Raw genomic sequence first — 24,585 nt, 5'->3', positions numbered from 1 at the left:
AACTAGAGTCAGCAGATTTTTAAAGATGTATATGAAAGCATTTGGCAAGGAATATATGTTATTTCAGAAGCAGTAGTTTGGAGTCTTCTTACATATTATGCTTCAATATACAATAACTGGACTAGGCTGGACAGAAATTACAGAAGCCTGTCCATTTGGTTGAAAGTACTAATTACAATGATTACACCTGACCATGCACCTATAAGATTTAAGATACAGATGTAAGAAACTAAAATAAAAGAAATGCACTGGTGTGTCCACGCATTTATTAAAATGGGGGAATTTACAGAATAGATAATAAATAAAATTCAAGAGATATTAGGAAGCATACCTCTCAACTGTACAACTTTTCCACAGAATGTCCAGATTTTTGCCTCATATTCTTTTCTCATAAAATTGTGGTTTTCTGGCAAATCTTTGGCAAATCACTTAGAGATGAAGTCAGAAAATAACAGACATTTGAGTTTCAGACTTCATACCCTTCAGAAAATCCATGTTAATGCAAAACACGTTATTCTATCAACTTTCCAAGTTTGGAAGAGCAATATTTAAAACGTACTGCTATTTTTGGGCCTTTGTCCCCCCATTAGTTTTAGCTATGTCCAGATTTCTTGCTCTAAGAGGTTGAGAGGTATGTCAGGGAGGATAGAAATCATTCCTGAGGGACTGGCTAGGTCTAGGTATAAAATGAAAATGGACTTTAACAGAATAGTGGAATTAAGGGAGAAAAAGACGTGGGAGAAATGTAACAAAAGTATTCAGAAGACTAGGCAAAAGGTAAAATGTTGGGGTGGGAGCCATACAGATCAAGAAAAGAACAACTGTGGAGTGTTAAGTGCAAAATAAGGCAGCATTTGGACAAAATTAACTGCAGTTTTCTGAAACTCATTCAATAGTTGTTTTATGAAATAATTTCAAAGCACAGAAATGTTTGGCACAAAGACTTAGATGATAGAAAGTGGAAAGAGGGACCCTATAACAAGAAGGCTAACTAGGAATCCCGAAGAGATAATCAAGATATTTCTGCAATTTTACAGAACTCTACATAGCTCAGAGGAGTGATAAAATCAGGAAGATACATTTGGAAGCTTTTTGGAAACATTAGATGTTAAGATTGAAATACAAACACAATAATTAACAGTCATGACAGATAAAGGACAAATAAAAAAAACATGATGTATGACCAAGCAACAAGGGAAGGCCCCAGGAATGACTGAAATTCCCAAAGAAATGTGAAGCTGGAAGGAAGGAGGATGTTGAAGTTTTGGAGGCCACCGCTTAATAATTTTTTTCTTTGTTTTTATTTTTGTGGGGAAGAAGGCAATGGTGGTAGTTTTACCAAAGGAGGGCAGGGATTCTACTGACCCTGCCTTACACAGACCAACTACAATGGGTTTATATCAACATAAGTTAGCAAAATAGCAAAACTGTTACTAAACTGACAGATATGGATCATGGGGTTTTGTTGAAGGGAGACAAATTTTATAGTATTAATAAAGCAATGATGATTCAGAAAAAGAGAGAATATATATAAAAAAAACTCCATTATTGTTGATTAGCCTGTACAGAAATAAAGCATTTGACATGGTTTGCTGAGAATTCATGAGTAGGGCAATGTTAATATTTGCATTTCCAAATAGTATAATAGAGATGAAAAGGATATACATATTGGATAAGAGACAAAAGTAAAAGTCTGAGAACCCCTTTCTGACCACTTGAGATTGAAAAGAAGGACCAGGCAGGGAAGCCTCCATTCCCTTCTCTTATTCACTACATACCTTTTTAACTTTTAGATAAAAAGATAAGGGACTTTCAAACACAGATACACAACTGGTGTGGGAACCAAGGAAAACTAGTTTTGTTTGTCGATAGTATCACCTTGTACTTCACAAATAATCTGACATTAGGGTAATGACAGACATTTTAAGACATTTCAAATATTTTCAGGGTACACAACAAATGAAAGTATAGCAAAGGTTAAAACAGTAAATTATGTGCTCACACATGAATTACTCCAACAATACCTATGAAGCTAAATCGACATTTATGGGCACATGAAATGATGAAGTACTTAGGTGCATGGATTTAAAAGGACTTTGTTGTAGCATCTAGAGATATGTGTAAATAGACCAAGATGAAAAGTATCATACAAAAACAGACTGGAAACTTGCGGCCATGGCCAGTAAGATATGGGCAATGAAAATGTTTTAAGTTCCACTGGTCTTGTTACATAGGTCCATTTCTGCTCTTAGTGTTTAACTGAATAGAGAAGGACAGACATATTAAGATCAATTAAATAAATAGACTACAGAAAGTCAATAAAACCCCAAAAGTTAAAAGTTTGGTAAAACAAATGAACACAGTAATTAGGACTGTCCATAGAGAATCATGCGATATAACAAAAGTAAATAGGATACATTACTGTGCAGCTAAACTAATAACAGATAAAGCATTACCACAAAAACAAAGGGTAGTAAGGGAAAGGAAGGGGGAAAATCGAATGCTATCATGGAAGTATCGAACAGAGAAAAATATAAAGCAATTAAAACAAGAAGTGCCACTGTTAGAAGAGTATAGAAGAGGGAACAGACCAACAAAATACTCAAAGATAGACATGATAAAAGCAAAGCACAAGATCAAGATCTATTGTGCACTATCGCAAATACTAAACTAAAAATATCAGCATAGGCAGAAAAAACTTAGAAGATATGCAAATAAATATAAAGGAAATGTACAAAATAAGCAACTTATTGATGACCCAAAAAAGTTATATAGAGAAATGGGAAACAAGGCAAAAGGAATTGAAACATCACCAAAAAAAAGAAGAAATAGATACATTTTGGAGAAATATCTATGAAGATCCTGTGGAACATAACAAAGATGCTAAGTGAATAGAAGAAGAAGCAAAAGAAAAATAAGAAGTTCAAATGTACAGGATATGAAATGAGATGAAGTAACAGCCAGAGAGATTGAAATAAGGTCAAGAACAGTGCCTAACTGGAAAATCTAGGCCCAGATGCAGTACCATAACTTCTGTCTAAAGTTTTAACATCTTTACATGAAGACTTAGCCATGACTAAGAATTATTTATATGCGCACTCAGAATAGACACCAATAACTTGCCTTCTGATGACATACAGACTATACACTGGAGCAGATGCAGATAAGAGTTTATAGCCATTAAGAAGAAAACTCTATGATGGCAACAGAAAAAAGGGTAATAAAAGAAAGTCATATGGAACAATGGATCACAGTGCTTAAAAGTGTACAAGATACACCCTGCAGTGATCGATTACATTACAGCGCCCATGAAAACAGTGGCAAACCACTGTTCAGTTAAGCCATGATGGACAAATTATTATTCCAGGGATAACAGTTCAAAGGGGGATAGTCCAGGGTGATTCTCTGTCACCTCTCATTTTTTGTCTTGCCCTTAACCCATTAAGTTGTCTACTTAATAGATTAGGTCATGGCTACAATCTGGCTCCCAGAAAACAACAAAGTGTAAAGACTTATCTTCTTTTTGTAGATGGATTTAAAACTGTATCGTTAATCAGATGAGCCACTGAAAGCACAACTGCAAGTGGTCAAAACTTTCTCAGATGATATAAAAGTCCAAGTCCAAGCTATAAAACAACTTCCTCTTCCTGTCCTAACTTACAGTATTGGAGTGACCGACTGGCCTCAAACGGTGTTGGATAGGTTGGACAGGAAAACAAAAAGGATGCTTCATGCTCATCAAATGATTTATAAAAACAATTGCATACCAAGTTTATATATTCCCCATTCTGAAGGAGGTTTGGGCCTCCTTGAAACTGATTACCTGTATAGAGCTGCAATCATGGGGCTGCATACATATCTACTGACCTCACAAGACTCATACATAGTGAAAGTTTTGAAACACGAGGACAAGAAGTCTAAAATGACTTCCCTGCTTAGTTTTGCAGAAGCATACTGGCATCAAGTGGGAATGGAAATAAGGAGATAAACTCAGGCAGCAAATGAATGTGCCAAAAAAAGTAAAGAAAGAAAGAATATACGGTGAAAAAATCAGATGAGAATGCAAGAAATGTGGAAAATGCATAAATACAGTTGCAAGTATAGAAAACATTTGGAACATATTCATGTTGATCAGGACTGAATGCAGGAATGGTTAAGGAGAGGTTTATTTAAAGCAAAAATGAAAGGTTAATATTGGCGTCCCAACACAGTGGACTACATACACATTGGTTTACAAAGTCTATTGAACATGTGGGAGAAACAGACAAATGCAGGATTTGTAAAATAGAACTGAAAACAGTCGCATATCTTGTTGCCGGTTGTGATATACTAATGGGAGAAGGACTGTATATTGAAAAGGATAGTAATAATATGGCGAAACTGTGCAAACATTATAATGCTGAAGTAGCTGAAAAACACTAGAAACATGAGTCGCAAAGCATCATAGAAAATGAAGTTTAGATCACATGGGATCATCCATTACTAGCAGTTCAAAAAATAGATGTGGAGAAAACCAGAAATAGTAGTCCATGAAAAGAAGATAAAAACAGCATTGCTACATCCAGTGACTACAGTGTCTTATATACAGAGAGAGAGAGAGTCATAAAACACCAGGATTTGCAGGCAGAAACGAGGTCAATGTGGAACAAGGATACCCAGATAGTTCCAGTAGTAGTAGGAGCAGCGGGTCTTGTAAAAAACAATTTACAGTCATACTTAGATATGTTGTTGATACATATAACTCAGTACGAATTGCAGGAGTCATCATTACTGGGAACATTGCTGGTGCTGCGAAGAGCACTTCTGGCTAACATCAACGATTGAAACAATACTAATTTCATGAACTTTAATCATACTTTGTCTTAGGAATGGGGTCTATTCCTGTTACGATATTAGAAATCCAAAAGACTTGGAGAAATTAAAAAAGAGAGGTCCATTTCTGCTCGTAGTGTCCACCTAACACAATAAGGTCTACTATGGGTTCTAAATAACCTTAGGGTTTCATCACAGTCTGTAAAATTGCCAGAGGGGAGGGAAAAGGATCCACTTCAGGAGTACTCAACTGGTGGACACTGTCCAGAAACACACCCCTGTGAAGCATCCACTCATGGGATTGTGTTATAGACCTGCTCAGAGAGTCTGCCACAATGTTCTAACCTGAGGGAATATAAACTGCCTGAAGAGTCACATGATACTGGACAACTAGTACCCACACTAGAAGAGCCAACCGGCATAGGAATTAAGATCTCATCCCCCCCTTGCTTAATATACCACATTACTGTGGTATTCTCTGGAAACACCTTGAGAGTCTCTGGGGAGAACAGAGGGTGAACTGCTTGAGAAGCCAGCAGAAGAGCTCTCATCTCTCTGACACTGTTGTGGTCTTTCCTTTGTTGAGGCGACCATAATATCCTGGCACCTTTACAGAGCCGAAGGATGCTCCCCATCCCAATCTGAAGCATCTGTGAACAGCTCCTGAGAGGGAAGAGAGGGTTGAAAAGGGAGCCCTGGGTTGAGAGTCAACTGCTGAATCCACCAATGAAATTACAGCTTGAGGCATGGAAGAGGAGAAACTTGGAAGTCCATGGGATAAGAATGCTGAAGCCAAACTAACTTTAGAAACCACTGACGTTTTTTCATACGGAGTTTGGCAAAAAGGAGCATAAGAATGGTAAAGGCCATAAATCCTAGAGCTCTCAGAAACTCACTGGTTGTGATTAATGCCAGAGGAAGAAGGGACTGAAACAAAGAAATGAGAGTCAAGGCCTTGGGAGTAGAAACATATGCCAGCACTGGAACAGCTTGGATCCAGCACCCCAAAAATACATCATGTGAAGGAGTCAGAAAGGACTTTTGGAAATTTATAGTGAACCCCAGGCTTTGCAGGAGGGAAATGGCAAAGTGAAGATCTGCAGTAGAATCTATGGAGAGGATGTCTGAAGCAGAAGATAGTCTAAGTAGGGAAAGACTTGTATCCCCTTTAGCCTGAAAAAGCAATCACAGGAGCAAGGCATTTGGAGAATACCCTTGGGGCATGTAGGAAGGACAAATGGCAAAGCAGAGAACTGTAAATGCCAGGAAGCAACAGAGAAACATAAAAATTTCATGAAAAGGGATGAATAGGAATGTGAAGATAAGAATCCTTGAGGTTCAGTGACACTAGAAAAGCCTAAGGAAGCAACAGAGGGAGCACAGTCTGAAGGGACAACATCCAAAATGAGGGAACCTTTAGAAAGGTGTTTAAATGAGAGAGGTCCAGAATGGGTCTCCAAATGCCCTCTTTCTTGGGAACCAAAAACATTCTGGAGTAAAACCCCTTCTCCCTTTCAGAAACTGGAAATTCCTAAATAGTTCCCTGAGTCAAAGATCCTGAAGTACCCCTAGAAAGAAAACCAACTATTCCTGAGGGGGTTAAGGAATGCCCATGAAAGGGGGAAGAGATTTCCAGACTATGTAACACCTTACACGGATAACAGACAGAACCCAGGAATCCTGAGTAATCTTTAACCAAACTGGAAGGGACAGTTAAAGACAAAGAGAAAGAGGAACGTGGTTGAGAAGAACAGGATAGTCAGCACCTGACTTGTCAGGGAAAGGATATTTATTTCCGTGTCACAAGAATCTGGGTAGCTTTAGCAGGAGGAACCCTTTTAGCCCCCTTTTTACCCCTGGGAGGAGGGTAAGACTGCCTACAAACAAAAGCTGGCTTATTAGGATAATGTCTTTGAAATTTAGGCACAGGAGAAACAAACACATTTAAGTTCCTATAAAGCCTTGCCCTTATCCTGAAGAGACTTAAACACATCAGCAGCAGCTGTGCCAAATAAGTGTTTGCTTTCCAGAGGAGCATCCATCTACTTAGCCTTAACATCATCAGGCACAGGTTGAAGCTGAAGTCAGGAATATCTCCCCATTACAGAACCAAAAGTAGTAGCTTTGGAAGAAACATCTGATGTATAATAACTGCACTTAACAGAATGGCGAGCCACCTGAGAAGAGGTCCACAACAAAGGAGTGTGGAAGCATCCCCTTCAGAATCCAAAAATTCAGAAATTACCTGACAGACCTGAGAAAGAAGAGCCAAAATATATCTGGACATATTGGTCTGACAATTGACAGCCCTAAAAGCCAAGGTAGCAGAGGTACAATCCTTCTTACCTAGTCTTTCCATAGTCTTGCTTCTTTTTCAGAAGGAAGTAACTCTGCAGAAGGCAGTAACTGAGATGGTTTGCCAAATGTCACAGACATCACAGAGGGGTCAGCTGAAGGGCTTACTATATACATACATATATATATATATATATATATATATATATATATATATATATATATAAAGGGGTCCACTATGTAATTCCGAAATACTGAAATCCCGAATTTCAGTATTTCAAAATTACAAAGCCGAAAATACTAAATTCCGAAACCCGCAGAAGCGCGCAATTCAAAATCCCAAAGCTCGGAGCTTCTGGTGGTACAGTGTGTGAATGGATAGGTGGAAGTTTAGGTAAGTATGTATGTGTAAGTGTGTTGGTTAGAGGCTTTAGTGTGTGTAAGTGTGTGTTGTGACAGTGATGTGTGTGTGTGAGGGACTGTAAAATGTGTGAGTGTGAATTTCCTTTGTGTGTCTGTGCGATCTCGGAGTTAGAATATTTTAGTGGGGGGTGTGGGAGGCACAGCCCCCCTCACATGGGGGGGTGCAGGTGGGCTTGCCCCCCTGCTTATCTGTAGTGTAGAATTATATATTTGATTGTGGGGGGAAGTTGCATATGAATGTGTGTGTTGTATGTGTAGAGTAAGTTCGGGATTTTAAATTTCGCAGTTGTGGGGTTTCGGGATTTCATATTGTAGTAGTATTTTCGGCTATGTAATTTCAAAATACTGAAATTTGGGATTTCAGTATTTTGGGATTACATAGTAGACCCATATGAGAGAGAGAGAGAGATGAATTTACAATCCGAAGGCACCCCATAAATATATGAATTTGCAATCCTAAGGCACCACAAAAAAGTTATCAGGTGTTTTGGGTACAGGGGGCTGGGAAGTCTGGTGCCAGAGACGCAATAGAAAAGTCATCCAACAAGGAAGCCAAAACAGGAGAGACAGCAGAAGGTCTGAGGCAGTCTATTTGCAGAAGCTCGTAATACCTCTGCTGCACCTCAGAAACCTGGGCACAATCGCATTTAAAAAAATTCCATCATCCTGGAAATCTCCTCAAAGGGAGTGTCAGGACTAGTGGACTCCTCCTCAGAACCATAATCTAAAGGAGAAGGAATCTGGGATGAATACGCATGGGAATCCTCATCTGAATTCACCTCTTCCTCAGAGGAGTCCTATTCCCTAGGCCTTTTAAGAGGAGTAGAGGACTTAGGTGGAGCAGGAACAGAAACTCCTTGAGGAGGTCTCAAAGCCATAAGGGCATTAAACAAACCCAGAGTGAAATTCTGCCACTCACTCTGAGGGTCATTAGCAGTAGGAGAAACATGCTTTGTTTTTTGTTTCTTTTTCAAAGGGATGTCTGCCCTGTAAAACTTAGAAGGCTCAGACATTTCACAATCGTAGTCAGAACTTCCACTCTAACCAAGATCTAAGAAACGCCCCAGGCCCTTTGGTAATAATCAGCTGCAGTTTCCCTGAACATCTGAGGCAGATGTCTGCAAGGTCTCCAGGGATGTGTGTTAGGTCAGATCAATGCCGGCCTCTGAAGCAGTCACGACAGAGGAATCCAACAGAGCAGCCAGGTGATTCTCCGGGTTTTCACCAGCTTTGGCAGAGATGTCCGGTGGAGATGGTACAGCAGAAGAATCCAACCTAGACTTCTTGGCATTCTTCAAGGACAGATGACCCTCAGAGTGGGACGTTCTCCCCATAGTGTTTTTTTCTAAAATGTTTGAAGCTGGTTCTCAAAATACAGGGCCAAAGAGGAAAGCCGGCTATGAAGAGTCTTTGGGACGAAAGCCAGTTAAATAATGTATGGTTGTGGGAAGCAATGAGACAAAATAAGCACTGCGTGTGATGGTCTTTATGGGGAATCTGTCTTCCAGACTGGTATTCACCCTTTCTGGATAACATGAACCCCACAAGCAACAAACAAAATGAAAAAAAGATAAGAGAAAAAACTCCAATGGGGCACTTAACTGAAACAGCTTAGTGAACCAGCAGCAAAGTGGGCGTTCAAACCAAAGCTCAAAAGATGTCATTCGTACTGGCGGCAAAGAAGTTCTGAGGATAGTATGTTCAGATGTCACCTTTATGCCTTGCGCTATATGTGGAGAGCATACGTGTGATGTCACTTCAGCCATGTGTTCCCAGTCAAATGTACCACAGGGAAATGACTCACTGCCTAGGCGCCTGAACCCATTTTAGGTATACCATACATCTGAGGAATTCTAGGACAAGGCACAGCAAAGTAATTAAACAATTCAATATTTATATCACCACTAAGCTGCAAGTCGTATACAGCCATATTTCATCACGGATACATTTTCTAACTTCAGAAAAAGTAATTTTCTTAAAAGTGTGCTCATCATTCAACAACAGTTTTAGTGAGGCCATGCATTTAGTTCGATTCAAGATTACAGTAGCCCTGCCCTTATCAGCTTGTTTAATAATGATGTTAGTATCACATGATTACAGTAGCCCCGCCCTTATCAGCTTGTTTAATAATGGTGTTAGTATCACTCTCCAAGGTTTTCATAGCTTCTTACTCATCATACATTAAATTATAATACTTCTTTTTAACATCTTTGGCATACAGCGGCCTAATTTCATTCTCACAGACATTAGGAAATGCTGTTAAAACTGGATTGCTAATTGGTACAAATGTACTTCGTTTTTTTACAATTCAAAACATCAGTTTGAGCATCATTTTTATAAAGCAATTTCAAATTCAGAGTTCTTACAAACAACTTTAAGTCAGTAAATGCTGTCACTATGTCATCTAAACTATTTGGAATAAACTTTAAACCCTTCTTCAACAATGAAATATGGGCATCTGACAAAACAAATTCTGACAAGTTCAAAATACTTTTGTTTAAACCAGCTACTTTCGTGCTGCTTTGTTGCAATAGCAATACAGTGGGCTGCTGTTTTTCTCTTGGCCCCACTTAATATCTTTCTCTGCTGTGACCGCCCTCTTGATGGAGTTCTCTGCCACACTGCAACTTTCTATGGCAAATTTAACTGAAAACACTTTTGTGCAGAAGTCAAACGCAATGTTGTTTGCTGTACAGTCATTTTTGTCTGATACCACCACCGCATCCATTGATTCACTCACTCCATTCGGGGCAGCCATACTCACACTAGTCACTGTAGAAGAAGTGGGCGGGTCTGAAGATCTTTCTTCCTGTTGTAAGCTCTGCTGTACCATGCGAGTCTCTTGATTAACTTTTGATGGCTCTTGCCTCAAGGGAAATTCATCCAGTTGGTACATTGACCCTCTCTGTCCAGTCAGTGGTTTTATTTGGTTCTCAGTTTTGGGCCAGGAAAAAATATGGCCCATTTCAAAGTCATTTATGTCTCTAAGATGCTTGCTCCTCTTTACAGCTTCTAGTTTATCATCCATCAATAGCAATCTGTCCAGCATCTTTTGATATAAGCCAGTTAAAGTGGAAAAGCATGGCTTATTTAGCAAATGACTTTCCAGTCTAATTATTTCTTGCTTCAATTCATCCTCAATGGTAACAAAACAGTCATTCATCAGTGACATACAATCTAGACTGAGCTTTAAATTCAGCTGCTGCCAGGGTTTCAATAACTCTGGATAGATGTTTGCATAAGAAGCCATTTTCAGGATCCGGAAGCCTCGTGGAACCACCAACAGATCCAAATATGCCAAAAAGCTTAGTCTCTGCCACTGAAAATGCGTGTATGTCTCCACTTTTCTTTCTAAAGTAGATAGAAGTTTCTCCAAAGTATCCACGTGTGGGGGGGGGGGGGGTTCCTCTACAGAAGTCAATGCATTAGGTATTAGGTACATAGGTACAGCAAAGGGCTGCCTTCTTTAGACAACAGGCTTTTTACAGACAGACTCAATTCTCCTTTCCCTTCCATTCTGGCTGGCTGTGTTAAGCTCTCTTGTTCAATCCTGATGACCACTGCAGTAAACCAAAAAATTCACTGGTAATAAGGTTGATACTGTGGTAACTGGAAAAATAACGAAAGACTCAGAAATAAACCGCTCTTTCATCAAGCAAAAACTTTATTAAAGCAAAGCTTTCAGGTAACAACCCTTTCCTCAATGCTAATACCTTTACACAGAATAATCACCATTTAAATGAGAGCAAACAAGTATCACATCACCACAGCCAGCATATCACATGACCCTGCATAATTTTTTTTTTTAAACTACATTAAATATTCTTACTAAAACAGGTTTAATACTTACAGTATTGTTATTAAGCATAAGTCGGACATAAGAAGGAGAAATGACAAGAATGTTCTAAGCAGACATATCATGAACAAGGGTGAGGACCATTTTTTTAAGTTTAGGGTAATAGACATAGTAGTGAAAGGAACCAGAGGGGGTGATTAAACAATTTTCTTGAAAACAGAGAGTATGAATAGATTATTAGATTCTGTGCAGAGTTTGAACCTGATCTTAACAATACTGTAAGTATCAAACCTGTTTTAGTAAGAATACAACAGCAAAATATTTAATGTATTTTTTTAAATTTTTTTTTTTTATGCAGGGTCATGTGATATGCTGGCTGTGGTCATGTGATACTTGTTTGCGCTTATTTAAATGGTGATTATTCTGTGTAATGGTATTAGCAGTAAGAAAGGGTTGTTACCCGAAAGCTTTGCTTTAATAAAGTTTTGCTTGACGTTGGAGAGGTTTATTTCAAAAGTAAGCTGCCTCTCAGACAGCATAACTGACAACATACCAACATATGCTATTAGAACTCACGATAACCTAGATAAACATCTATTATCAAATACGAAATGCAATAAATTTTGAAACACTAACAAAATACATCTGGAATGTGCTTACAATAATGACACTAGACACTGCTGTAGAACACTTTAATAAAATATTCTTACAGAACTTAAACAATCTAGCACCAGTACATAATAAAAGAGTAAAGTCCAATCCCACACCATGGCTAAAAGAAACAAAAAAAACTCATAATAAAAAGGGATAAAGCCTGGACATTGTGGTATAAAAATACAACTCAAAATGCCTTCCAGCAATTTAGACGTCTTATAAACTTTGCAAAACTCCACGTCAAACAGGACAAGCAAACATTCTATACCAACCTACAAGGAAAACATCAAAACAACCCAAAAGATTTTTGGTCATCACTAAATAAACTACTCCCTCTCCAAAAACAGACAATATGACAGACTCTATCCCCAAACAGTTTTAATTCCTGCTTTATACAATCAGTATTCTCTCTCTTTGACACCAATACATCTGCCCCATCTCTCCACCCCTGTCCAACCAAAACCACCCACAGCTCTTCAATTTTAGTCCAGTACCCAACTTGCTCATAATGAAGTTGCAACTTAAACTAAAAAAATACTTCCTTAGCTGTAGACCAGCTACCATCAGACTAACCTAAAAATGGCCGCAGAAGTCATAGCCTTCTCTCTGCGTCCATACTAATTAATAGGTCCATAGCAGAAAGATACATCACATCACTGTGGGAAAAAATCCTACATCACACCACTGCACAAAGATGGCACATCTACAGAGTTTAATAACTACAGACCAATAGTGATTCTCCTCCCACTCTCCAAAATATTACAGAAATGCATCCATATGCAGCTGATATGCAATGCCCAACCTCAAATAACCTGCTCTCAGAAATGCAACATGGCTTTAGGCCCAGGCACAGTACCACTACATTTTACAAATATAATAAAACAACAGAAATAATGGTTTGCTTGTGTCCACCGTGGTCTTAGACTTGTCAAAGGCATTTGATCGGTCTTACACCAGCAACTACTCATTCAACTCTCAATAGGACTTTCACGATACTCTTTGTCATGGCTTCTTAGTTACCCATCTGGAAGGCAACAAGCCATTAAATGGCAACTAACCTAATCATCCTTTCAACCAGTTACTCCAGGTGTCCCTCAAGGCTCTATTCTTGGTCTTCTCCTGTTTAATATATTTATCAATAACCTTCACACCTCTACTCACCATGCTAGCTTAGATCAGTATGCAGACAACTCAATATTAATATGTGCAGCCTCAACAATAAATAAGTTCCAAGACATTGCCCAACAATCTTTCTTCTCTGTAGAAACCTGGCTCAAAGAATCAAACCTCCTACTCAACCACAAGAAAACTACATTAATGCTTTTTACCTCAAAAGATTGCCAAAATCAAAATCAAACTTTTACCGTAAAGTCAGCAAATAATACTGTCATTGAAACTGTAACTCACAGTAAACTTCTAAGCATAATGGATGACGATCTCAAATATGACCAGCATATACTGCACACCATTAAATCTACACACCAGAAACTAGGCTCCCTTTATAGGGTCAATGGATTCCTTACAGATACTGAAAAAAAAAACTCTAGCCACCACCTTCTTATTGCCAACTCTTATATGCCGCTCCTATCCTAACAAATTTTAAAAATACAGAAAGAAAGAAACTTGCCTCCTGCTACAATAAAATAGCTAAATTTGCCACCAATCTGCCTCATAGGACTCACCATTGTCATAGCTTAAAGCAATTAAATTGGCTTGAACTGCACAACTAACTAGAGCACACAAGTTCAATCATCCAGAAAAATGCCTTGCACTACAAAACTTATTGCCCTACTGTCTAGCAAGGGACCTCTGTTCTAGTAATAAATTCGGTTGCACTGTGTGAGATCAACGTATGTGCGTAAATCAGGTAGCAGAACCATTAGTGCGAGTACTATATTGTCGAACCTTACAACAGCGAACAGCCGCTATAGCAAGATTTGACAGTATAGTGCAAATCGCACTATAGTGGGGATTGGGAAATGTACCATTTCCTCAGTGTAGTGCGATCTCAATGTTTGTATATATAAGTAGGGGGTGGGGGGCACAGCCCCCCACACGGGGGGGGGGGCTTGCCCCACTGCAAAACATGTTAAAATATGTTTAGCGGTTAAGAGAATTTCAGTGAAGCTGAAATGTTCGACATTCGACTTCATTGAAATGCTCAGTTCGGCATTTACTGCGGTCGGTGTTGTGATTTCTAGACATTTTCTTCGGATATATGCACTTTCGGCCACAGTAGTGTGGAACATGTGATAGTAAACCATAAATTCTTACTACTCACAAATAAGTCAAATAATGCTGCAGGAGACTTGCTCTACTCTCAATACGTTGCTTAACTCTTGAACAGTATCCCCACAAAAATAAAACTCTCTGATAAACTGAATAGTTTTAAACCACTACTTAAACAACATCTTAACCATTCCTGGTCCTGCACATGCTCATCACCAAGTTAAGACTTTATTCTCACCGTAAAATACTTTGCAAATATTTTCCTTAAACACAATACTCTGAACCTCTCACTGAAATGACAAAACTATTTTTATACGTAACTGCTGCCTGTACAATTCACTAAGTTGCACATGGGCTTTCCTCTTTAGAAACTTCGACCCCTGTAAAATTTTAGAATATAGGTGTTTAAATGTAAATATGAATGTAATGACAAGTGTAATGCGATGTAAAAAAAAATGGAGCTTTTCAATCCTGGCTTCCTCCGAAAATGGGTATTACTAAGTTAGGCCTTCCCAGCAAACAAAGACAAATAAATATATAAATTCACTCACTGATCTGCCTTTTTGGGGTTAAAGAGCATATATATGTGGGTGGAGAATTGGTATTTGAAAAAAATATCACCACAATTTATATCTGTGAACATTTTTATGTGCCTTTTTACAGTTAAAGTTGGTATAATCTATCAGAATGAACATATTCAACTATGACAGACTGCTGAACATGCAAGGACCTAAAACTAGCATCTGTAATGCTTTATGAAACTACTATCAACACATGTGCACTTATTTACTACTGCGTCAGAGTTAAAATTCATATATGTGTCACCAAGGAAAGACTTTCTTGGGCCACAGGATCTATGCTTGATGCTCCCCTCCCCCAAATTCAGATTCCTCCAGTAACACACACTACGGGACAATAAAGTTATGTGTATGAGTGCAAGGGTGAGGGTTTCTGTCAAATGGTGTCAATTCATTCACAGTCAGATCTTTGAACACTTAACATATGGAACAGACCATGCCCCTCAATCATGTATGTTGCATTTCTGTATGGTGTGACTTCAATTTTCAGGTATACCTTCTAGACTTTTATGGATGGATTATAACAAGGGCTGGGTGTCTGATTTATTGTGTGATTCACACAGATGTCATCCTGTCTAGTTACCACATAACACAACAAATAATACTACATGACTAAAGTGCCATTTCCAAAGGTCTTTCTGTGTTTTTACAGTTATGAATTTGCAGTAATTACAAACTTATTAGATAATTACACATGGTCACAGCAGGTGCACTGCATGGGATTCTTAGAAAATTGTCATCACTTACAAAAGGCTCCTTCATCACAGAAAGGTTAAAAATCACTGTTTAATGTAAGTATCACTTATTTCTTACATATACTTACATTTCCAATCTTGCAATTTTTTAAACATTTTCAATATCTCTCTAAACCCTCCCTTTTCTTAACTTATAGTTAAACTCCCCTACCAATACAATACAATACTCATCTGCATAATACATCTGGAAACATTTTATCAAATTACTGCATGAGCACACATCATTGTAATACCCCAAATCCTATCACTTTCTCCCTTGTTCATTAAAGTAGCCTCATTCCCAAAATACCGTATCACCTCCCACTCCCCACAACACTTCAAACAAGAATCTTTTTTCTGCCATAAGAAACTGTACAGCTGGCAATCAAACTAATTTTTTTCACACTTTTCCCCCTCTGCCTGCAAGTCAGCAGCCCCCTTCCAAGTGGTTCATGCATACCCCCATCATCTGGCCTCACCAGGTCTGAGACTGCAATTGAACCTTGGTCATAGGCTGTAGTCAAAGCTCCATCCCTCTGTGCTATAGAGACCACAGCAAACAAACTGGTTATTGGAGAAGACAATACAGGAGATGCAGAAGGTGTACAGTACATTGCTATGGAGAGGAGAATAGTCAGGGATAAAAGACGGAAGGTGGAGAAGTTCTGTATTTTATAAGGTACGTTTTAACAAGTCAGAGCCCTGATGATGAAAAGCAAGGAAAAACAAGTAGAGTGGGTGAAATGGGATAGCAGCTGGATAGAGCAACTGAAAGGAGGATATGTAGAGAAGATGGCAGAAAAAACGCAGACGTGCACTGTAGAAGATGGGGTTTTGTAAGGAATTGGGGGGCGGTAAGAGTGGCTATCAGACAGAGACAGAAGGTGAAAATAAATGGGTAGGTATCACAGGGATATTACTGGGAGAAAAGGAGGTGATTAGGATGTAAAAAAACACTGCTAGAGGAAGGGAGAATGGCGAAAACAGTTGAGCCTGTAGGAGGGTATGAGATCAGCTAAGATGAATGGCTAAAGTAAATGTATATGACAGCAGCAGTCTCAGAGCTGCTGGATGGTAGGGTGAAAGAAAGTGGTAAAACAATACAGAAGAAAGGAAGGGGGATACAAATTCAGTTCCATGGTAAGTGGGGGGTTAAGGAGCAGGAGTGGGAGGAATAAGAGGATATATGTAGACTAGGATAACAGAAAGGGTCAAGCCAGGTTGAAAAAGCTGGAGGAAAGCTGGCAGACAGAAGGATGGTCGAAATGAAAATGTCAGATAAGAGATGGGGCAGATGTTAGAGGCTTAAAGCTCCATAGCCAGTATATGATCTTCAAATCAGGCTAGTTTACAGGTGGTAGAAAACACCAGCCAGTTTAAAGTAGGGAATAGTAGCTTGGTGAGTTGAGTAGAAAAGAGGGGATAAATGGCTTGCACAGTGGCAACAATGCAAGTTAGCCAAAGATTTGGTAGACAGTGTCATGAAAAGTTATAAAATGGCATTGGAGTGAAGACAGCAAAGATAGATATTTGGTGATATGTTAGGAAATGGCATTAAAGTAAGGAAGGTAAAGGTGGAAATTTGGAATGTAAGTAGAAAAGGGTGTGGATTGGTGAAGAAGGAATAAGTACTGCTGATGGCAGGCTGCGCAGAAAGGAAGAAATACAAGTTGAAAAGAAGGATGTTTAGGGAAGAAGGCAAATACAACTGAGGAAAGTGTGATATAGATGGGGGCTGCTAAATGAAATGAAGGAGTTGCAGCATGGAGAGAAAATAAGAAGGCACTGAGGAGATGGTGGAATGTTGCAGAAAATGGAAGAGAGCAGACAGATGAGCTATGGAATTAGAGGGCAAGGGCAAATGACAACTGAGGTGTTAACATGTAAGGTTAGGCAAATCAAAGGTGGGTGTGGTGGACTCTGACTGTAAAGTGAGTCTAGGCAGATGGGTGTCAGAGCCATGGAAGTCAACAGCTTTGTGGAGGCAGCAGGATTAAAAGCAGAAATGTACATCTATTCTGCACTTTACAAAGTGTAAACATTTAACAAGTGCTTCACTAAGTATCACTAGTTTGGTATAACAATTATGTAGATCCAAATTACAGAAAGGTTCATGTTTACAATGCATATGAAATGTCATTTGATGCAAAAAGCCACCAGCAATTTGTAATAGAAAAAAAATGTATAGTGGGAGAAAGAATAAAGAAAAAAAAATTCTTACCTTTACATTGGCAGCACTTTCAGTAATCATTGCTACTAAAAATGTTTCCTGTGGTACTAAGTCAAGATCACTTTGGTTCACATTTTCAGAAAGTAGATCTTTCACTAGTGGCACAGTATTTTCCACTTCTGCTAATAACATCTACAAAATAAAAAAGTAAATTAGTAAATAAATTATATTCTAGCATCCCTTCATTGTCAAATTCATTCCAGTCACATATTATAACTATACCACTGTTTTTAAAACATTGCAGAAATGTAATTTATGAAGTGTAGTCTGCTGATGCAACATCATAATAACGTTCAGCAAAAACCCTCTACTGCACTTATTCAACCCAGACCTAGACTCCACATTAACCAAATACACAAGTCAGTTTCGAAAACGTGATTAATAGACCTTTCTACAGAAATTAAATTGCTTCACATTTTCATCACCATCGTTTTCTAAGCTATCTGTCCTGATTAACATCATACCTGCAACAAGCAGAGAAGGAGAGATGAAACTTTCTTAACATAGCAACACTGTCCAGCTCCTCATGTGGGATCCTCAGGTGTTCTCAGGCAAACTGAGATATATAACCACTCTTCCAACAAGTCCTACATCTGCCCTGGGGCCTCTCCCTACTGGACTGTGCCTGGTAAACTTTCTGAGGTGAGACAGCCTGATAGTATTCTCACATGGTGACCAAGCTATCTTAACTAACTCCTCTCCACAATGAAGAACTGTGGCTATATTTAAAAAGTCCTTCAGATTGGCAGGCTCCTTCCCCTGACAAAAAAAGACTGAGCCCAGTTACCCTGTAAAGGGGCCTCATTTCAGCATTTTGAATCTGTGATCTCATGTTTTCCATCAGAACTTAAAAGACTTCCATTCTGTTGGTAAATGTCTACTAAACACTAAAGCAAATAATTCCTCAGGGAACTCATGATACTCCTGTTACATCCCCAAACTCTAACACCTTCCCTACACAAGAAAACATGAAACTCTCAAGCTTTAAAATCCTGCGCATATAATACCTTACCCCAGTGGTTCCCAAACTTTTTTGATTCTCAGCTCCCTTGCTGAATCCACATTTTCCCAAGACGCACCCCCCCCCCCCATCAAATTCTAATAAGTATACCTTGCAAAATGGCTAATACTTTTTTTTTAATTAAAAGGGTTAGGTACCAACTTTCAAATGCAAACTGATGAACAGACAACCAAAACACGGCACCAGAGTCCCCCTGCAGCCATTCCAATGTCCCATTACCTGACTATTTCACCCCATTTAGCATAAACACTAATGTGTGCATGCATACTGCTTTACTTCTCAATGATTATTTGGATTTAACTTTTACATTTTATATAGCACAATGCACAAACACTAATAGATATCTGCTAAACAAAGTAATACTGTCTCACACGCATAATGAAAATAGACTTGGCATTAAAACGTCTCTGCTCTTGAAACTCACATTCATTGAAACCCACACCACATCCAAAGAAAATGCATCTGGCCAGTGGTGGATAAAGACTACCTTTGGGCTGTTTTCAAATCAAAGGCCCCTTGCCCACAAAAGAAGAAACATACATCCATTCTTGGATACACCTTCCTGACTTTAAATTATATTCCTTGTAAAATACAGCACACTCGTTAAACTTAGAGTGCATTTTAAAATTACTGTTTGAATATTTTTCCAGTAGTAGGCAATGAAACAAAGTGGACCAATGACAAAACTGCCCAATTCAGAATATTTCCATCATAAAAGTACACTTCCACACATTTTTTTTCTTATAATGCAGCACAGAATACAATCATTCTGATTTTCTGTTCCTGAATTTGGGTTAATATTTTTTGCTCTTTCCACCGAGACACAAATACCCTTGTGCATGACATTTGCTCACTTCTGTTCTATCTGCAGCTGCACCCTTGACTTGTTACACCCGCCCCCTTTAAAAGTACAACACAGTACAGTATCAGCAATGCATCTACAGACTGTGGAAGTAGAACCCACAGTCTTCTACATCACTAGCAAGCATTTAACGACTAAGCTATTATCAAGCAATAGCCTTCAAAAATTTCATTGACTGAACACAATTTTCACTGCCCATCAGTCTTTAATACCACAGTACAATCAACATCAAGTTTTAAGAGAGCACATCTTTGATCTCAAAGTGCACACATTTACACCACAAAACAGGCTTACAATCAGAAAACATGAAAAGCACTTCATGACAGCTCAGCATTAAAGAACAAATTTAGTACCATTCAACAGTAATACAACTTCAGATAGCAGAAATCTCACTATTTAATAATCATACAACAGCAGGGTTTAATAGTAACGCAAGTCTAAAACTGACAGAAGAATTAGCACCACGAAGAATAAGAAAGGAACACTGACAAGTATGAAGCAACCCCACTGCGACACAATATAATATATTAATACATATTACAACACCCAGGCACAATTATATAACAAACACATTATGGGAACGGAATTAGAAAGACAAAACAGCGGACACCAGAAAGTCAAATCAACACAAAGCACGACTTCAGAAAAAAAAAAAAACACAAACTGCTCATTAAAACACACCCCCAAACATGTTACACAATTTATAACAAACCACCTACAGAGTAACTTTTACAGGTAAGCATAAAGATGACTGCAGAGCAATGTCAAAACAAGTACTGCCCTTCTTTCCTTCACAGATGGTATCAACAAAAACCGCAATCTTAACCAGCTTTCTTCAGCACTATTTATTGACCTGTCTAAAGCTTTTGACATGGTAAATCACCAAATTCGCATCAAAATACTGAAATCCCTGTCACTAGATACATCTTCTATAAAGTGGTTCCAGTCCTACCTTGATAAAAGACAACAGGCCGTACTATGGCACAAGTCTCTCTCCACTCATCTGCCTGTCAAACTTGGTGTCCTTCAAGGGTCCATCCTAGGACCTCTACTTTTTTCCATATTTATTAATGACCTTCACCTTGCCATCCCCCAAGCCACATGCATACAATATGCAGATGACTCCACACTGATATGCTCAGCCACCTCCTCTTCTGAACTTCAATCTCTTACCCAACAAGTATTTAACACAGTTGAGCAATGGTTCACACATAGATGCCTTCTCCTAAACCCCAAAAAGACTAAACTCCTCCTCTTCTCTCCCACCAATAAGTTCTCTCCTCTTGATTTCTCAGTTATCTCTACCAATAAAACTATTATATCCCCTGATCCAACCACCAAACTACTGGGTATCACCATTGACAACAATCTGAACTTTGATATCCATATTAACAATACTATAAAAACTGTCAACAAAAAACTTGCCTCTCTCTATAGGGTAAAATCCTTCCTCTTACCTTCAGCTAAAACCGCTATAGCACACACTCATCTAATCTCTTCACTTCTTTATGCCTCACCCATTTTCACTAATCTATCTAAAAATAATCTTAGCAAATTGGAAATGTCTTACAATAACATTGCCAGATTTGCTACAGGCAACCCATTTAGAACCCACCATTGCATTAATTTAAAGCAGCTGGGATGGCTTGAACTACAAAATCTGATTAAATTCCATCAACTATCTACAGCCCACAACACTTTTTATAAACCTTCCAAAACTCCTATTCTATCCACACTCATCACTCCCTATAAAAACCTGAAATCCTTAAGGTCTTCCCAGAGACTTCTAGTACATACCACAAAACCAAACAAGGCTGGTGACTCCCTCTTTTCTAATATTGTTGGAAAAGCCTGGGATCTCCTCCCCAGTAAACTCTCATCACTTCCCTCAGTATCATGCTTCAAAAACAAATTGAAAGTGTTCCTCAGAACACACTGGTTATGCCCCTGTACTAAGCCTGACTAGTTATGTGTCTCTTAATACTTTGCTCTTCCTTACCCTTTCTACTCAATAACTGTAGTTCCTTCCTTATTAACCATAATACTATCTCCCTCTATAACATCTTGATTGTACTAGCATGCTATGTTATGCCTGTATTCTGCACTGCTGAATTTACTGTGATAACCTGTAATATGCATTGTAAATATGATTTTTTTTTGTTTAATGTTTCCTTATTTGTTATCTTGTTAATTTCATTGTTCTATGTTGGAGCTCATCTCCCCGGGTCTCTACTGAAAATGGACATGTATCCAGTTAGACTAGCCCAGTCAACAAATGTAAAATAAAATAAATAAATAATAAAGCTAAAATTAATCAAATTTACCATTTCATATAGAGTTAAGATACAATTCTAAATGCTTCCCACAAAAAGTCACTTTAAAAAGTAATCTGCATTCAAAGCATACCCAACACAAAACAAAAAATATAACACAAATAAAATACAGCATAGCTTCTAATACATACGTCGTCGTCACGTGTGCAATGACGTCAACTCAAATAAAGCTGGGATTTATTTTTTAAAATAAAAGTGCGGGGAAATGGGAGGTATGTTCACGGCACCCCTGTGAGGAAGCCGTAGCTCCCTAGGGCGCCGCGGCGCACACTTTGGGAATCCGTGCCTTACCCAATTCCTGGTCATGCTCACGTTCATCACCAAGTTGAGATCTCTAGTGGAAGCACAAACTTCTTATTACCCATCACTAACTTCTTCCCCTCCTGTACTTTACATCCCTAACAACTTTCTCTCCTGAACTTGAATCAATACACCCCTTTTCACCCCCCACTTAACACTACTTCTCATCTTTCTCTTAATCATTTCACATCATTCTCTTTTTCTAGCTACCCTCATTCACCACTCTACCCTCTCAAGCATTCCCTTTATACCCAAGTTATAAACCTTCTAGATATACCAATTTAAAACAGGCAGCCTACCTTCCTATACAATACTAGTATCTGCCCCACTATATAATTTTATAATTTACATCTCAACCATACTCTTCGTTATATCTCAAGCTCTTTGCAAACCTTTCTGTACTGAAATGTAACAGTAAACTTCATGTTTTCCCAACATTTTAGAGCTACCAGAACTTTATAGACATGCATATGCTGATGTTAATACTTTACTGTATAAACCTGTTTTGTAAATATGTTCATTTTTTTCAGAGAAAGGTTAAGAGTTTTTTATTTTTTTTTCTGGAGCTGTCAAAAATTCACTTATTAATATAAATGCACTGTGGTGGAGCTTTTCTCCCAGGGCCTCCACTGAAAATGGGCTCTGCCCAGCCAGACTTTCCTGGTCAACAAAGAGAAATAAATAAATAAGTAATACTCAAAGCTCATGACCAAAGAGGGAGAACTGCAACAAAGCCTGAAGAATAACTTGACAGCATACCCCTCAACCTCTTAGTGCATGAAATCTAGACAAAGCCTGAGGAAATGGGAGGAAAAGTCCCAAAAATAGGGACGCATTGTAAATATTGCTCTTATAGACTTAAAACAAAACCTGTTAATCTAGCAACTTAACAGACATTTTCTGAAGGATTTGAGTGCTGAAACTCAAATGTATGCTATTATTTAGTGACTTCAATCCTCAGATCATCCTAGTGACTTGATAGAAAACCACAAATTTTATGAGAAATAGACCAAAAATATGAGCCATCAGACAGCTGAGAGGTATGCTTAAGAGCTTTGTTCGGTGACTTATCTTTCACTTCACCGCCTCAGTCTAGACAGTTCCTCAAGTATTGCAGCTACTACACTAGTCAACTAGCCACTGGTCAATCTCCCAACTCCTATTACCTTCACTTGTGAGTAAGAGCCCAAAATACTTACAGTTCTCTGGTCGTAGGTAGCTGCTTACCCCTCACCTGGAGAGAAAATCCTACTATTTCCTTGAACAGTACTTTGAAGGTGTCGACTCTCATCATACCCACTTCATAATCAGGAGTAAATCACTTCAGTGCACACTGGAAGTCACAGTCATTTGAGGCTATGAAGACATCATCAACATCTACAAACAATAAAGATGCAACCATCACATCTCCAAAATGGATATTCTCCAAACCTTGGCTATGCCTTGACATCCTGCCCATGAAAAGCACAAACAGGAGAAGAGCAAAGACAAACCTTTGTCAGAGTCATTCACCCATCCTGAAAGTGCAGACTTAATGGTGAGAATTGAGACAACACTGACTCCTCAAATACTGCTGTTGCCCAGAGCTCCTACACTGGCATAGCATTTCCTGGACGTCATTTTGGGCTGCATAGTCAAATGCCTTCTCCAAGTCCAAACAGCAAATGCAGATAGTGCCAATGAATTCCCAAAACCCCTCCACCATCTCTGCAGCTAGAAAAATCTGATCCAACGTGCCAAGCACTACTCCTTCTGAATCACAGGACTATTGGACAAAGGATCTTTTCCAGCACTCTGCATACACACCCACGAAAGCTAAGGATTGTAACTGTTCCTTAACCACAATACACCTTCTTGCCACATTTTTTAAACTGGAACCACTACCCCAGTTTGTCACTAGACAGGTACTGTTTCAGTCTTCCACCCAAAAATAAAACTGCATGTTAACCATGACACCCCAGCAATGTTCTCCACCTTCAACATATCCTGAAAGATTTCATCCACTACTGCGGTCTTGCCAAAGGGGGACTTGATTAAGCTCCAAAGAAACCTCACCTACTGAAATGAATCTAATTCGGCCTTCTACTTCTGCCACTTTTTCCTGATGACGAAAATGTGCACAAAATTCAGGAATTTCTCAAAATGTTCCTTCCACCTCTCAACTTCTCCAGTTAATGCCAGGGTTTCTCTAGCCTTAATGAGAACAGCCCTGGTAATAGCTCTATGAAGCCAACCAAAGGTAATTCACCATGGCATTACCAAACTCCTCCCATATACAGCCCTTTACTGCAGTGAACACTACAGCTGCTGTCTTTCTG

At 38.8% G+C, this 24,585-nt stretch overlaps 1 protein-coding gene across 1 annotated transcript in view; it reads right to left on the bottom strand.

The window, feature by feature from the left end:
• CCDC142 (coiled-coil domain containing 142) overlaps nt 1–24,585 on the bottom strand; it is a 918,569-nt gene that overhangs the window by 491,707 nt on the left and 402,277 nt on the right. Inside the window, exon 5 of the mRNA XM_044063462.1 lies at nt 17,743–17,883. Within this exon, the coding sequence (XP_043919397.1) occupies nt 17,743–17,883 (141 nt within the window). The remainder of the gene's footprint in view (nt 1–17,742; nt 17,884–24,585) is intronic.

The sequence above is a fragment of the Protopterus annectens genome, chromosome 2.part1 (genome assembly GCF_019279795.1).
Source record: "Protopterus annectens isolate FY-2018-M chromosome 2.part1, PAN1.0, whole genome shotgun sequence".
In the NCBI taxonomy this organism is placed as follows: Eukaryota; Metazoa; Chordata; order Ceratodontiformes; family Protopteridae; genus Protopterus; species Protopterus annectens.
This window is presented reverse-complemented; position numbering and strand designations above follow the sequence as displayed.